General features: G+C 37.1%; 1 protein-coding gene across 5 annotated transcripts in view; it reads right to left on the bottom strand.

Moving 5' to 3' along the window:
- TTC29 (tetratricopeptide repeat domain 29) overlaps positions 1-16,427 on the bottom strand; it is a 127,629-nt gene that overhangs the window by 85,712 nt on the left and 25,490 nt on the right. For all 5 annotated transcript variants that reach the window (XR_004750173.1, XM_035323884.1, XM_035323885.1 and 2 more), the window contains exon 6: positions 10,436-10,621. Coding sequence is in view for 4 of the 5 variants with exons in the window: in XM_035323884.1 (XP_035179775.1) it covers positions 10,436-10,621 (186 nt within the window). In the remaining variant the exon portion in view is untranslated. The remainder of the gene's footprint in view (positions 1-10,435; positions 10,622-16,427) is intronic.

Below are 16,427 nucleotides of genomic sequence, written 5' to 3'. Positions count from 1 at the left end.
TTAAATCAACTAATGGAGAAGCATGAAGACAATTTCACAGTATTAACTTTCACAAGTGAAAATAAGAACCCTGCAGAACTCTCGCTGAGTTTTGTTACTCAAAAACATCTTCACTGCCCACCAACACTTCTTAAAAAAAAAAAAAAATTATTTGAAGAATATTTTTGGATCAATTCAACAGCCTTTTTGCTTTCACACTGCATCTTCAGAAGCTTTTTTCAGACTTTCTTAAGAATATACTAATTTGAACTGAAAATATGCACAATTTCTATAACATCAACTTAAAACAGTACCTGCCAATTCAATACTAGTAACAACCGTGTAATAATAAGATGTCATTTATCTGGGAACTACATTCTGTACTTGCACGAAGATGAGCTCAATTATTTAATAAACTTTTTAAATCTGTTCTTCCCAAGAATCTATCTGGATTTATGGCTGCTTCTGTCTGCCACTGACTGACAGAGAAAAGCATTGTATCTGAAAACTTGATCTCCTAGTAATTTTCTACTTAAAACATTTAAATTATTTACTTATATTTATTTATACATTTATTTTTTTTTCCTTGCTAACTCATGCATTCAATTCTTAAGCAATCAGAAAAAAAATATAACTGCCTTATGAAACAGAGCAAATGCAGAATAACAGAAATTATGGTCAGCTTATATGATGAAAAGTAAATGTTAGAAGTGTTTAAAATGGTCAAATTGGACATGCAGAACTCTATTTCCATTAAGGAAACACTTCTTGCTAAATTTCCCTAACGCAGAGACTCTTTTTAAGTGTACGTTTCTACATAAGCTCAAAGATGAAATTTAGCAATGGGTATATGCAGCCAAAGGTACAGGATTTGGAGACCTGTGAATAAGTTTTCGGATCGGAGCTATTTGTAAAGTCCCTTTTCTGAAAAAGTTGTTTGGAATCAATCTTAGAAATTAGCAATCTGGGATACGTAACTGGAGTGGCGGATATCATGTCAGATCTGGCTACTACTGGATGTGGTTTGTTATATAAAGAAGAATTAAAAGTACAAATAAACATGCTATGTGACTTCTACAGAACAAACATTACCAAAAGACATTTTTACTTAGTCTACAAAGGAAACAAGTCTATCTGATAATCCTGTCCCCCAAGTGGATTCAGAGTGAACTTCACCTTCATTTGTTAGGAATTGGTAAGAAGTCCACAGCAGTCAACAGCACATCCACATAAATCTTTCAGTTTATCACAGCACACACTGAATCCTACCAAGTGCAGGTGTTACAGAAGCAAAAAGGAAGCAGCATTGTATAAACACAGAACAAAAAGTTGGTTCTGGCCTCAAAGGATATACAGTCTAATTCTCCAGATCACCTTATTTAGACCGCTGTCATATTTTGACCAGCACTCAGGCTTCCTATAATCATAATAAAAAAAGTATGTTGACATTTATATCTTTAAATCCCTTTACTGTTTTTGGTCAAAACTATGAGACATCTCAATGTAAAGAAAAAAGAAAGGAAATTATAAGACTAATCTCTTCTCAAAAGTCACAAATTTATTTGGCCTTCCTTACAAAAACGAATCTCTAACATAGATGCAAGGATAGATGAAACCAAAAAGGCCTCTATTAGCTGAGCTGCTGCTTTGACTTTTGGTTCTGAAAAAAGAAACGTGATCCATTTTAGGTTTCCCTCCTCCAGTGTCAGACCTGCACTTGTGAATACAACAGTATGGATCTTTAGATACTGGCTATACACCCTACTGTGGAAACATAGCATTAAATACGCAGGTTGGCTAGTTTATCAAATGCAGCAATATTGTTATCAGTAACACTTCTGCACTCTATGTGTTGTGAAGAAATTGATCACTTCATAAATGTTGTCCCACTGGTTTATTTTATTTACCAACCATTTCTAATTTTCTAATTGGGTGCTAAAGGTGCACTTTTTATTTCTACATTATACAGCACAATGAGGATTTGCTGTTTAAATGGTCTTGGCAGACCTGCAATACAGACAGTGGTATATAGTTATATTAATGTGGAAGGTGCACGTGGGCCATCCATCCCCTGGGTGAATATTATTCTGGATACCCTTAGGAATCTCCTAGCAAAAGACACTACATGATAATATGATTAAAACAAATTCACAAAAATTACTCATAAAAGCATGAGAATTTTCAGAAGCAATTTTAGGTTTTCCCTTTATACATTTTTAGTACTTCACTTAGCAGTATTAACTTTTTTTTTTTTTAAAAAAATCTAAATATAAATTATTTATGCCTGAAGGCAAACCAGTTGGGGAAATTCTGCTTAAATGGGCATATTTCCTCTGCATAGATACTCATGAACATATGCTGAGCTTCCCTCAACTATTTATACATTATATTTTTTAACTGAAAAGCATTTGCCATAAACATTTAAAAATACAAAATCAACAATTACTTAGCAATGGATTAAATAGGGCCTGATAAGAACAAGAAACAGTCAGTTTAGATATTTTATGTTCCAAAGCAAAAAGATGCCAGGAACTGACTTCAATTTATTGTTTACCAAATAAACTCAGAAATTAATACTTAAACTTGAAAAGCTTGAATCAAATGTCCATTAAACTCCAAAGGAATCTTTCCACCAACTTTTGCAATGCCTTGATTAAAACCTTTAGTTTCAACAGTATGGTAAAATGGCAGGTAGAATCCTAATCCTTGATCTTAATCCAGATCTTGGAAGTCTGTAAGAACCCTGTTTTTTTCCACAACAAACTATTTTATCAATTCCCTTGTGTTCAGTAGGCCTTTCCACCAGAAAAGTCTCTATCAAATCCTAATATATAAAATAGACTGTATTTATTAGGTCCAATTCATTTTTGGGGGGTGTGGGAGGTGTGGGTGCAGGGGGAGATGGGAAATGCTCAGCTCTAGCATAGCATTGCCCTGACTGAAAACCAACAGGAGCTTAACATTGCTTATAATTAAGGCAGAAATAGATCAAGACTGAACACTTAAAAAACCTCTATTAATTTGCAGAACACGATATATTTTTTTAAAAATGTCTAAATATATTTCAGAAAGGACTAAGGAGACCCTGATCAGGAATTCTTTAAGATTTGGAATCTAAGAGCTTATAAAGAAAGACAAAATAGGGTTTATGGATTGGCTGAATGCCGTATCTAATAGTTTTGCGTGCTGTACCTTTCTCTTACTTGTTCTGCCTGCCTTTAGTGTTTCTGGTCTGTAAGCATTTCAGAAAAAAGTATTACCTATGCTTTTGTTGATCCTTATATGCTAGCAGAAAATAAATCCGATGACTAAGTCACCACTGCATTGAGATTAATGGCATAATTTTCACACATCTCACAGTTCTCGTACCAGGGGATATGCAGTTTCTGGCATGGCACTGATTTACATTTGGAATTTGCTGGGGGAAGTTTTATTCATTGGACGCTACTGTGAAACTTACATGCTTCTTCAGAACTAGTTACTTAAATGCACCCAGAAACATCTCCAAGCGCTGCAACCAACAGGTATGGAAAAGTGCAGCTATTCTAGTAAAATCCTTGAAAACAGCATGGCTGCATGAAAACCACTTATTAGGAAGTACTTGCAAAACTCCTGACATGCCAAACTCTGTGCCCATAAAAAATTCCAAGGGAGGGAAGTTCAAATTTCTGCTGTTAGCAGAAACTTACAGCAAGTGTGGGACTATTAGCATCACTTTAGCACTATCCTGCACTCCTACATCCACAGACGTCCCCGGATGCTCTTTGATTTACTAATACAGGAACCAAAACATGGCCTGTGAATATCTACCTTCATTGCTAATGCCTGAAAGGTAACTGTTGAGATCCTTGCATCATTTGAGGGTGGGAGGATAGATATTCATAATAAGATCATAGTGATGATGTTTTCTCTGCTTCCTCCAGAGCTCTGGATGTCACTCTACCTGCTCCACTTTCCCGCAGGCAGCGTACCACCAACTGATCTTTTTGTAGGGGCTTGCCTTAAAGGAAAAGTGCTCAAGCATCTGTACTAGAAGAACGCCATCAGATATGTTCATTAGTTACCTTTAAGCTTGTCTCACAAAGGCAGAATTGCTTGACATTAAGACTGAAATTTTGGTATCTGGACTACTGGCTTTAAAGCACTGGCTATATAGATATATATATATGTACATACCTATATACACATGTATATACAAACACTTGCAATGGCCATGATGGTCGCTTTTAGAACAAGCATACCTTCAGACATCTGTTTTTATTATGTTTTTTGAACATATAGACACAGTCCATCTGATCCTGTTAGAATATTTGAAGTAAATAGCTCCTGTAAGTACAAATTCTTCGTTTCCCCTTGGCTCCTTTTTTTACTCATATAAGTTATCTGAAACTTTCAAATGTGTATATCTACGTTCTACATCATTTCTTGCATGATAGATGTTAACTATTTAATACAGAACAGAAAGCCCTCAAATATTGTAATGATGAGCACTGGCAATATAAGAACACATACAAGCCAGCACTGGCCATTATTTATCAATACAATCACCCTTTAGTTCTTCTGTAAGATACAACAGTGCAAACCTGAACTTTGTAATTAACTTTAGCAGAATTTACACTAATAAGTTAGAACTATCATAATCTGTCCTCAGACTATAATAATCTTATTCTGTGATATACAGAAGAAACACAGGCAGTTATAATGATGATTCTGATTATTACTTCCAAAAAGACATCCAAAACACAAGAATAAAAATATTTTTTGAAATTCCTTTTTTATTTTTATTTTAAACTGAGATTCTGTCATGAAGCCAATGCCTACTTGAATGACAAATAATGCTGGATTTAATAAGACAAAATATAAGAATATGAATTGCCTTTTCAACATGCATAAAGTGACATCATAACATTTAATTACTCTATGAGAAAATTACTAGTAACCAAACTAATAATACTACATAGTATCAGCTCCCTGAGGAAATACAAACTATGGGATAAGTACAGCTAATTGAATAGTATCATAACCTGAACAGTTCTGCAACAATCCATGAGTAGCATCTCATCTGGGTAACTCAGAGACCTAATTTCACAAATGCATTTTTTTTTTTTAAAGAAGAGGTAAAAACAAAACAAAACAAAACAAAAAAAAAAACAACCTCATTCTGCAAAGAACTGCCACTGAAATCATGTCTGCTCCAAGCAGAATATTCTATTGGCGTCTGTAGCAGGCCACTCAGTTATTACTGTTTTCTTTCCCTTATGTACTCACCGCTACTAATCATCTGCATCCAAATACCATGGCTATAGTTTATACAACTGACAATTCAAATATTTAGCTTTGAAGATTAATGAACATCAGATTATATCCAACCTCTAGGACAGGGACCAGGCTGAAAGTCAAAGAACTTCAAATTTGATTACACAGTAAGTACTCACATTTATTGATTCTCTTCTAAGGCAAACAACAATTTTTACAACAAGTACCTACTTAACTTCATACTCCCAAGTAATATGTATTTATACTCCTAAGCATATACAGATGACTTCCATTCACAAATAAAAAAATACTCACATTCATGTGTACATACTATTAGATGTGAATATCTTGTACCAGTTCTTTTCAGTTCCCTCACCCAATAGAGTAAGACTAAAACTCATTCTTTTAAAATTTTCCTCTCTCCTGGCTGCATTATTAATCAATGGAATTAATATAAATATGATGATTTAAATCAGTTGAAAATATAATGTAAATGTTAGACCTCATACTCATATACATATAAATACTGAAATGTGTGTTTGTATGTATGTACACATTCACATATAAGCATATTCGTGTACACATACACCTCTATACATACGCATCTATTCCTGTATATATGTATATATCCCAACAGGAAGAAGGCATCTGAGTCCTTCGGTTCACTATCAAGTTAGACTACACCATTATAAATAACTGAAGAAAGAAATATGATCATTCAATTTACAAGCTGTTCTTATTCGTTCTAAAATCAAAAATATCTTGTTCAGAATTTATCACGACACCATTAATACTTATGTAACTTTATACAATCCCAACTCAACATCTGCTCTTACAATTTTTCTGCACTCAAAACTTGCAATTTAATATTTCACCCTCTGAAAATACAAAGTGCAAGGAATACACCTGCTGTCTTTTTCTCAGTTGGTCCCTCAAAACAAATCCTATGCTTTCGCTCAGCTTCTTGATTTTTTCACCTCTCTATATGGAAATAAAATATTTGCAAAAGACAGATGCTACAGATTCAGTGGAACTTTACCCTGGACAGTGAGAAACGCACCTTGTTTTCTCTCTCCTTACCAATGTTACTACACAGCCTTTCTTCTGGAAGTTTCTAATATTTTACACCAGGAAAATGAAATTTCCCCTCCGCTAAACATTTCTATGTGTATTTAATAACTTTACTTATATGCTTTTCAATAGGATTGAATGCGTAAAGATATAAGAGTGTTTAAGCAAAAACTGTTGAATACATCTTAAAGGTAGGTAATGTTGAAAAAAAAAAAAAAGTTTGCAGTGGCATGGCACACAGTTGTGAGTCACACTCTGTATGAGTCCTTAAAGATAGATAAGAATTTTTGCTTTTATTTGCCTTCTTATAATTTTATGTTTTAGGAACTGAAGAACCAGGTGAAAAGGTTGCAAAAATAAAAATACAAATCCAGCAACTTCAATCATTTCATTCTACTGAGGATCAGATAACCTAATTAAGCATTTTTCACTCAAAATGAAAATGACTTGGTTATGACTGGCTGGGCTTTAAGCAAGTGTTATCTTATCTACTGGGAAACTGAATCTAGCTTAGCTTCAATTCCTGGAATAAAACTGGAATAAATAATCAAACAGATTATTCCCAAGCATGTAGATAAAACATGAAAATGTATTACAACCAATGCCAATACATCAAGAGTGAATGTCATCAGACCAAACTTCTTTTTAAGTTAGTAAAGTTTCTCTCACTATCATAACTTCCTCATAAAGCATTAGGGAAGCATAGTTCACCTGTAACTACTGTTAGGTGAGTACAAATTGGTTGGGAAATCCTATAGATGCACACTGGTTATCGGTAATTCACTGTCAGAAAAGAAAAAGGCACTCAGTAAGTTACCACAGGTCCCTCTCCTAGGTCCAGTATAATACTTAGTATTTTATTAAGGATCTCTGTTACAGAATCAAAAGATTATTACATGTTCTAATGATATCAAACTGGGAGGAAAACAAAGCATGTTGAAAGACAATGTCAGAAGTCAAAAACAATCTTGACAATTTATAGTAACTATCTACAAAATACTCAGTGCCAAAAATAAACAAAACATATTGTATTTATAACAGGCAGGAATAACTGGTGATCCCAGAATGGCAAACAGAATAGCTAATTAACAGTTCTTCAGAAAAGAATTTAGAAATTACTGAAGATCGTGAACTGAATATGAGAATGCAATTTATGCTAAAATGAATAGTGTGGATGTGATACATGAAAATACAAATAACCGTACAACTTGGAAGAAAAGTAGTTCACTCCATTTTATCTAACACTGGGGTATGAATTCCAGTTTTAAAACTGAATCCAGTTCTGGGTGTCGCAGGCAAGAAAGATATGACAGATATGACACCAGTTCAGAGGAAATAGCATGAATGACTACCGGTCTAGAGACATGAGGAAATATTAAGTTGGGATTTTTCAGCTGTAAGAGAACATGGGAGGAAATAAACAAATAAACAAAATCACAACAAAAGCCTATAGATTTTATGCTTCATGTCCAAGTTTTTCCTGGGAAAATGGGAAGCTAAGCCATCACTCAAAACATACCATTCTGGCAGCCATTTACTAGAATTCCACTGTTTACAAAAACATTTCAGTTTCTGTGTCTTTTTTTTTTTTTCCCTGAGATAAGCCATTCTAGCTGAGAAACTGAGCACAAACTGTGCTCAGGGTTGGGAATATTTTCAACCCAAGAAGTAACACCTATAAACAAAAAAATAATGACCGTGCAAATCACATATTTGAATAAATGGTTAGGAGTAAAAGTGTATTCAGGAATTAACACTGGAAGATAGGTTTTATTCAGTTGCTTGAGTCTCTTGATATAATACAAACATAGGAAAACCTTTTTCATACACATCTTGTTATACACACACAACCCCCCCTGCCATTAAAGGTAATGTATTATTTTTAAAATATGTAAACAGAGATAACAGTTACCTTAATTAATATCTTTTATCACTTTCAGAGATTCACAGTTTGAGGATACAGACACACAAATGGAGAAATGGAGCTTAAGGTAAGGTATAAAGCTGAAGCAAACATCACTATGGCAGTAACATACAAACATCATGTGATCTTCAGGTAAGAGAAACAGAAGATTTTAAAAAGAGTACAAAAAATATAGTCTCTTTTATCCAAGTGTAAATTTTCCATCATTGAGGTGGGATTAAACTAAATTATGTGTTCATACCTCTTAAATCAAACCAGTTTGTGTAACTACAGATGCCACTCTACTTACCCATCTGTGGCCTGAAGCAGCATTACCAGTCTCTTGTCAAAAATACACAAAAGGAAATAGGTTTAACACAGAGGACTTCTGTGCTAAATGGATGCTCCCTTTAAACTTCGGCTTTGGTTTTCATCTGACTGAATACTTCCAACTGTTGATGGCAAGTAAACAGAGAAAACCGGTCTGTGAATAATCACAGAATCACCTAGGTTGGAAGAGACCTCCAAGATGACCGAGTCCAACCTCTGACCTAACACTAACAAGTCCTCCACTAACCCATATCCCTAAGCTCTACATCTAAACATCATTTGAAGACCTCCAGGGACAGTGACTCAACCACTTCCCAGGGCAGCCCACTCCAATGCCTAACAACCGTTTCAGTAAAGAAGTTCTTCCTAACATCCAACCTAAACCTCCCCTGGCACAACTTTAGCCCACTCCCCTCCCCTCCCGCAAAAGAAGCACTCATGCATCCCCTGAGAATCAGCAAGAGTTGTTTATTGCCAGGACATCTTGCAGGTAAGCCTGTGGGATATCTGTGATGTTTGGTGGCTCCAAGCTAATGCTTGCGATGGAGCCTGGGCAATGAGTAGGGGGCTTGCCAGGCACTCCTGCGATGCTGTTGGTGCTCTCGGATGGCAGAGCACAAAGACATGCCGCAGTAGTCCCAAGTCTGTTCTGGCAGAGGTGGATCCACTTTCATCTGTTCCTCCTCTAAGCCAGCCCTTGCCCAGGACTGCCCAAATGGGATGCCTTCCTTCCGGAATGTTCTGGTCATCTGGTTTACAGCCATTACTGGGTCCTGCACTGTGGGCACGCCTCTGCTCCCCCTGGCTGTCTGTATGATGGTCCTGCCTTTGCCCCACGCCACCGTTGCTATGGTAAGGCCCAGGCCCCCTGTTGCTGGGTGTTTGAGGGGCCGGCCTGTTCCTTGCATCGTTGCGGTGCCAATGATGCCGCCTGTATCTGTCTGTGGGCTGGGCGCCAGAGGTCCCTGGGGCACTGGTGTCTCTTGTGCCACCGGCGCTATCCCTCCGCCCACGACACATCTCCTTCTGCTCAGGTGCATTCCTTCTTGGTGCTTCACCGGACTGCATGGCTGTCCTTGCACATGAGGAGGCCTGCTGCTCGCCTTGCTCTTCTAGTCTTCTTCCTGCCGCACCAGCTGGCAGTCAGAGGGCCTAGAAGCTCAGAGAATGGCGGGCCAGCTGCAGGGGCCCTGTTTTACAGGGACCGCAGCAAAGGCGGGGCAGTGGTGGGCACTGTGACCTCAGTGAGCCTCTGTGGTCGAGTGGCCCATGCATGGCCAAAGGCAGGGCTGTGTTTGGAGTGACCTGGAAGATGCCCTCGTGAACAAGGAGGAGGCGGGGGGGGACTGAGAGTCCCTTTTCTGGGGCTGGCTCCCCCCAGCCATTTGGCTTGCCAGAGAGAGAGGCTGCTCCTCGGCCATGGGGACTGCCCTGCATCTCCCATCCTGTGCCCTGGGTTTATTTTTAACACTATTTTTTAGGCAATTTCATTCTATCCTTATGCTACTTCTTAGAACAGTTGAACAGAGAAAAGTTTTACAGAACTACTACTGAATGCATTTTTTATTTTAGAAGTCCCAGTGCTGTCCTACTGTCAATGACAGAATGGTTTGGGTTGGAAGGGACCTTAAAGATAAGGTAACTCCAGCCCTCTGCCATGGGCAGGGACACCTCCCACCAGCCCAGGCTGCCCCAAGCCTCCTCCAGCCTGAAATTACAGACTTTGTCTATTTGCTACTCTAAAAATAAAAATTGAAATAGCTTTTAAACTTCTTTTAAATTATGGTTGCAAACCAATTTTACATAGAAATACGGTGCCCTGTAACAAAACACAAATTACCAGATAAGACCATCTTAATGCTGATACAATGTAGCAATATGAGCTCAGTGACTTACCTTGTTCCTCACTGATGAGGCCCATGTGTGCATGTGCTTGTGCTCGTCTTTTCCCGCCATCAGTTTTTATTAGTTGAGCAGTGTTAAAGCATCGTTCATAAAAGTAATTCCTTAACCATTTGTCCTCAGGGTCATTGAAACAGTAGGCCAAGTTAAGCTGGTTATCATACACCTCCCCATGGTGCCCTTTAAAAACAAATTATAGTCAAAATGCTAGTTTTCATCAGCTTTCACAAAACTTACACATTGCGCAATCACGATATAATGAAAATGAAGGAGTATTTATATATCCAGCACACGAATACTACCGAGCTCTCCTACATATCAAGGAAATATGATCAAGGGAAAATGACAACCTTCCAACTTAGGCATAGTTGAAAACTTAGTCTAGCAAAACTGCAATGAATTGCTATCATTTTTGTTTACAAACACAAAACTTAGTTCAGTAAAACACACAAAAGCACTGTTTGAAGCACTGAGACCTGAAAAGACACTGAATGCTTTCAAAACAGGTCTGAGGTAGCAACCATGATGACAGAGATAAAGAACCAAAGAGAGCACTCTGCAAGTGCCCCCCACTAATTTCATACCATTTAAAATGTTTAAAGTAAGACTAACAAGAAACGTTTTGAGTTTTCTATCTAGTTTCCCATTTTTATTACATTATCACTCTCTCAAATTAAGGACCAACTGGAATTTTACATCTTGGCCTGATAAAGACTGTCCACCAAGGTATCGTTCTCAGTAAATATGGAAAGCAGAGGAGATTTAAACTCTCAGCTCTCCTTTACAATTAAAAACACATTTAGTTCCCACTCTAACATCCAGCAGCCAGCTAATGAATACATACTATTCTTAATATTTATAAGACAGTGTGAGTCCCAACTCTAAGTAGCATTACAAAATTATCAAAAAATACATTATTCACAATTTAAAATTACAAAATGAGAGTGCCTATGGAATTTATTTCTCTCACATATAAAACAAAACAAAAATAACCATAAAATCAAAACCACGTGAGACTATTCAAAAGTTCTATTAATTTGGATTAGAGAACTAAAACTTACGAGGTAACTCTTATAATAGCGCTACTCTCTAGGGGTATTGAAGAACATGTTCCCTACATGGTGCTGAAGAATTGATGAGATAAGAGAGCGTAGCATGTATCTATATGTTTCACTGTTAAACTTACTGCTGGCACACTAAATGAATTTTCTTTCCAAACTCTGCTTATGTTAGATGTGAATGTGAATAATTCACTAAAATTCCATTGCAATTTTGGTTGGTTTCTTACTGTGTTTGTGGCTGTGAAACAGCCTGTTCTTAAAAACAATTCTCATGTAGTTGGGTAAAGAAGGAGTTAAGAACCACAAGTGCTGCTGCAGGTAAGAGAATGTTTGGATAAGCTAGAAGTGTGAACAGAAGGGCTTTGCTTTCAGGAGTTCTGCAATCTGTAAGCTTTGCTCAACAAAGAGAGAAAAGGGGAAAAAGAAAGAAAAAAAAGCTTCTCTTACTCCTGATATGGAGCACCACACAGAAATAAACATGCACACAAAAATACATTAATACATTGATTTCAATGCAGGCATGATCTCACTCCAAATCCAGATCTTTTCTAAGCATTTTAGATCTATGATATTATATCAAAAACATTTTTATCAAAGGATGCAGTTAATTTTTTATTTTTATTTTAATTTACAGGAAAAACTGGGGAAAATCCAACTTTCCAGAAGGACTAATTTCTTGACTGTAAATTCTATCATTGATATGAGTCCCTTGAAATCTTTAGAACAAACAGTGGTAATTACTCAAAAAAGTACTTTGTTTGCATCTCTTAACCACACAGAAGAGTGCTTCCTCAGCCTCATCTCCAGTATGTTCTGTCTCAAAAATTGCAAGTTACATATATTTGAATAGAAAGTAACATAAAACCCTCATTCTTCCCTCATGCCACTGTGACTAAGTTATTTGACTTCAGAATGTCTTGAAAAAGCCCTTCAGTGTGCTTTGCAATGCAGTAAAAACTTTATTCTGTCTTCTGAAGGAATTCCTTTACTGCCAAATCACATTTGCAGTCTTCAACAGGTTTATCTAATATTTATTTCTCCTCCATTTTTATCTATTCTGCCCATTCTGGAGAACATCTACTTAACTTTCTGTGCCTTTCTGAAATCAAGCTGAAATGGCTTTGCCTCCATTCTTGAGTACTTGCTTTTTTGTCTTTTGGTTTACGAACTAATCCCTCTCCTTCAACGGTAAGCAATTGTTTGGGCTTAATAAACAAATATTGCTGTGCGTGTGCTCATATGCATGTATATAAAAACATACATACATGTGTGTGCATGTAAGAGTTGAGATATATAATTGGGATACACCCAACATAACCACTTTTGATATATCTATATGTTTCCTAGGGTCCCTTACCAGTCAGTGAAAAAAAGCAGATACTGCCTGGCTGTGATTTTCATCCCAATTTAAACATCTGTTGTGGCACAAGATTATCTCCAAAGTAGAAGGCAGAGGTTCCCATGATGATTACAAGCACACAAATATAACCACTTAAACACAGAAAAATATAAAAGCTAATTATAATCACTAACTTAATCTAAGGTAATAATAATGCACATCAGATATTGATTACAGCAGAGTGAAAATGAACTTTGAGGATACCAACGAACGCTTACAATAAAAAAGCAAAAGGAAAGAATTAGATTGTCATTGGGGAAGAACGCTAGATACAAATTTGTTGCCTTTGAAATGTTTGCTACAAAGTACCAAGGCACTAATGCTACATAAAATTATGCAAATAACTTCAGGTAGTGCCCTACAAATCTCAGGAGATGGAACTGACCTGAGGCGGACTATTGCTACTGCCACAGCTTTGATTGAATGAACTTTAATGTGACCCTCCGATGACTATCCTGCCGGTGAATAACAATGAGAAGTGCACAAAGACAACCATTTCTCTGTAATTGTCTTGGACAGTGGCTGACCAGATATGCTGGTGTCACAAGAAAATAAACCCCGTAAGATAGATGTTTAAAAGCCGTATTGTCTTCTGGATTCAAAGTCTCTCTGATTTACAAATCAAGAAATTCACTGAGATTATTATGACAGTGGCAAAGCCAGTATGTCAGACTTAGTGAAAGTGAACTTTTATCTCCACAGGAGAACAAAAATATTAGAATAGGTAAATACTGTCTTCTACAAAATCTCCCATAGATAGCTCAGTCATTAAAGCTTTGACCCCTCTGATTTTGTACAGTAAGTTTTCAGCATCTGCTAATAGATTACATGTAGAGAATTTTTTTATGTATATATTGATGTAAAAAAAATATAAAAAAATTGCACCACTTATCAGAGAGGTAACAACACCACTGGAGTATGATACCAAATGAACACAAAGAAGTCTGAGTCACACAAGAAAACGTAAAACAGTTCCTGCAAGACAAACTGTTCTTAAATGAGCACAAAATTAAGAATGCACACAAATAAAGGTTCAAACACTGTTCTCATTAATCTTTTGAAAATTACATCTAGTCCATGGAAGGTGAATCCAGGTTTCCCAGAAGACACGGGATTGAGAGAATGCTGTAAAGAGCAGCAGAATGGCTGCCGAAAATGGCAGCTGAACAGAACAAACCAAACTCGATGGAGCGATGGTGAAGCCTGATATTTTGTGGTTTTGGACATAACTTAAAAGCTGATGGGAACACACCTTATAAGCAATTACCAGTGTAACATTTTTTCAATGCCAAATTACCAAATTTAAGGCAGTAATAATAATTCACAAGAATTCTGTTCAATTGTTTTTTAAAACAATATGTAATTCTACACTGTAATATTTATTTTGTACTTTTTTAGAATGTTTTCATCACAGACGTATAGAAAATTTACTTTCCACTTTGTTTGGTCTGTACTTTTCAAAATATTTTCATCATCCTTTGCAACGGAAAACAAAACTAAACAAAAAACATTGAAAGTGGGTATCTATGCACAAAAGGAAAATATTCCTATCAAACTTTACTGGTATATTTTTGTTAAAACAGATTTAAAAATCTCTTCCACTTGAGTTTAAACATTAAACCCTATATATTAAACACATACAGAATTTCCTGCTCTGCATCAGAATCTCTTCAGGTGCATCTCAACTGACATGTAAGGATCTTTTCATGTCATGCTCGAGCCATAGTCCCTGGTCAGCCCACTGAATAATTTCTTGGTTTGTTCTTGGGCTGTTATCGAGAACCCTTGGCAAGCAAAGGCGTGCATGGAGCAGAAGATCATTCATGTCCATGCTCTGCCTGTTGGCTGTGTTCAGCCAGACAACTGTTGAGCAGTGCAATGCACAGGGATAGTGAGGTGGAGTCTGAGTACAAGTAACAGACTTTGCAGGAAAGAAAAGAAACATAGAGAAGATCTGCAAGCCGTGCTACTGTAAAGTGCTTTAGTACAACTGCTGCCACATCTGTCTGTATGATCTCCTTTGTGACAGGATGTAGGAGATGAATTGAAAAGAAGTACAAGAGTTATCTTTAGAGTGGAGATGAAAACAACATCCTGAAGAGATCCTGGATTGGCATTTTCCCTGAAGAAGATGCTGTTGTTGTTAACAGAAAACAGAACTTGTACTTCAGAAACTCACCTTTAAAATACAGGTATCAGAAATAAATATTTCAACATCTATCTCTGGCTGAATATTTTCTACCAAAGGAACCACCAGTCAGGCATTTGTTCCTGCCAGTCAAAGGCTGTATGGAAACTTTCCAACAGCTAGTAACACTCGCCTTCCAGTTCAGTTACTTGCTTTTGGCGACTGTGACTTAATTACAACTGACCATTCACTCTAGAAGACATGTCAAGGAACGGTCTAAGATCATTTAAGTCACTAGGAGCCATTTCTGATGTCTGAAAAAGACATCATTACTACTGGAAGTTTCATTTTTCTCTTGCCAGAGAGATCAATACCTGTGACTCAGTACCAAGACTGCTGATGCTGTGAAGAATTCATATAAGGAAAGATCCAGGATGGAGGCTATTGGGCTGATAAGGAGCACGAACAGCAACAGAATATGGTGCTACTAACAGTTTATTTCTACCTAAATTCATACATAGCAAAGCATCAGCCCCATTTTGTCCCATGGTTCAGGACAACCATGCCTCTACTTTTGCAGCTAGAAGACCACACTTCGATTCCTTTTCTTTTCCTAGTTTTTCCGTAAGCCACACTCACCGAGTGAAAACACACAAATGCAAATGAAAAAAGGTTGCTACGGGGTAGCATGCTGACACAATCAAATTGCATGCAGAGTCTCCATTTCTTAGGTATCATGGAGCAGGGCACACGCAGGGTGCAACCCCCTCCACCCCTCCCCAACGCTGCTAAGTACCTAAGTAGAATATATTCAAAGTACAATCTATACAAAGATGCTGGGAAATGGTCAGGATTTAATTTTGTCAAGTAAGAATAAAGCTCTCTAATAATAGCAACATAAGACAATTCAACGGGTAATCTGGGACACTAAAAGGGGACTCCAAGCCACTGGAATGAAAACACGCCACTTAAATTAGAGGCACTCAGGCACTACTTAAAATGCAGAAACGCTGCCTCTGATGAAGTCAGCTGGCTATATTCTGAGGTCTGGCTTCTTTCCAGAGCAGAATCATTTCACTTTCTGTAATCTAACTGCAAAAACAATAAATTCCTCCACTGGTCTCTATCAACAGCTAGCTTTTCTCCTGTGAAACAATATGAAGTAGAAAAGGACAAATCCGCTTGGAAAACAACAGTATTCCTTTGCCCATACAGCCCCCAAACCAAATAGAAACTACCTCCACCAAGCAAATATTAAAGGAGGGTTTGGTATGTTTATCCTTCCTTTCTTCTTTCTTTCTCTCTCTCTTTTTTTTTTAAATGCACAATCACTTTTTTTCCCCCTCTCCACAATAGCATGGTTAATGCAGTTATTGCAATGTTTCAAGCCCAGCCTAA

This window comes from Oxyura jamaicensis, chromosome 4 (assembly GCF_011077185.1).
Source record: "Oxyura jamaicensis isolate SHBP4307 breed ruddy duck chromosome 4, BPBGC_Ojam_1.0, whole genome shotgun sequence".
NCBI classification, from domain to species: Eukaryota; Metazoa; Chordata; class Aves; order Anseriformes; family Anatidae; genus Oxyura; species Oxyura jamaicensis.
The sequence above is the reverse complement of the archived record's forward strand: the minus strand, read 5'-3'. Positions and strand labels throughout refer to the sequence as shown.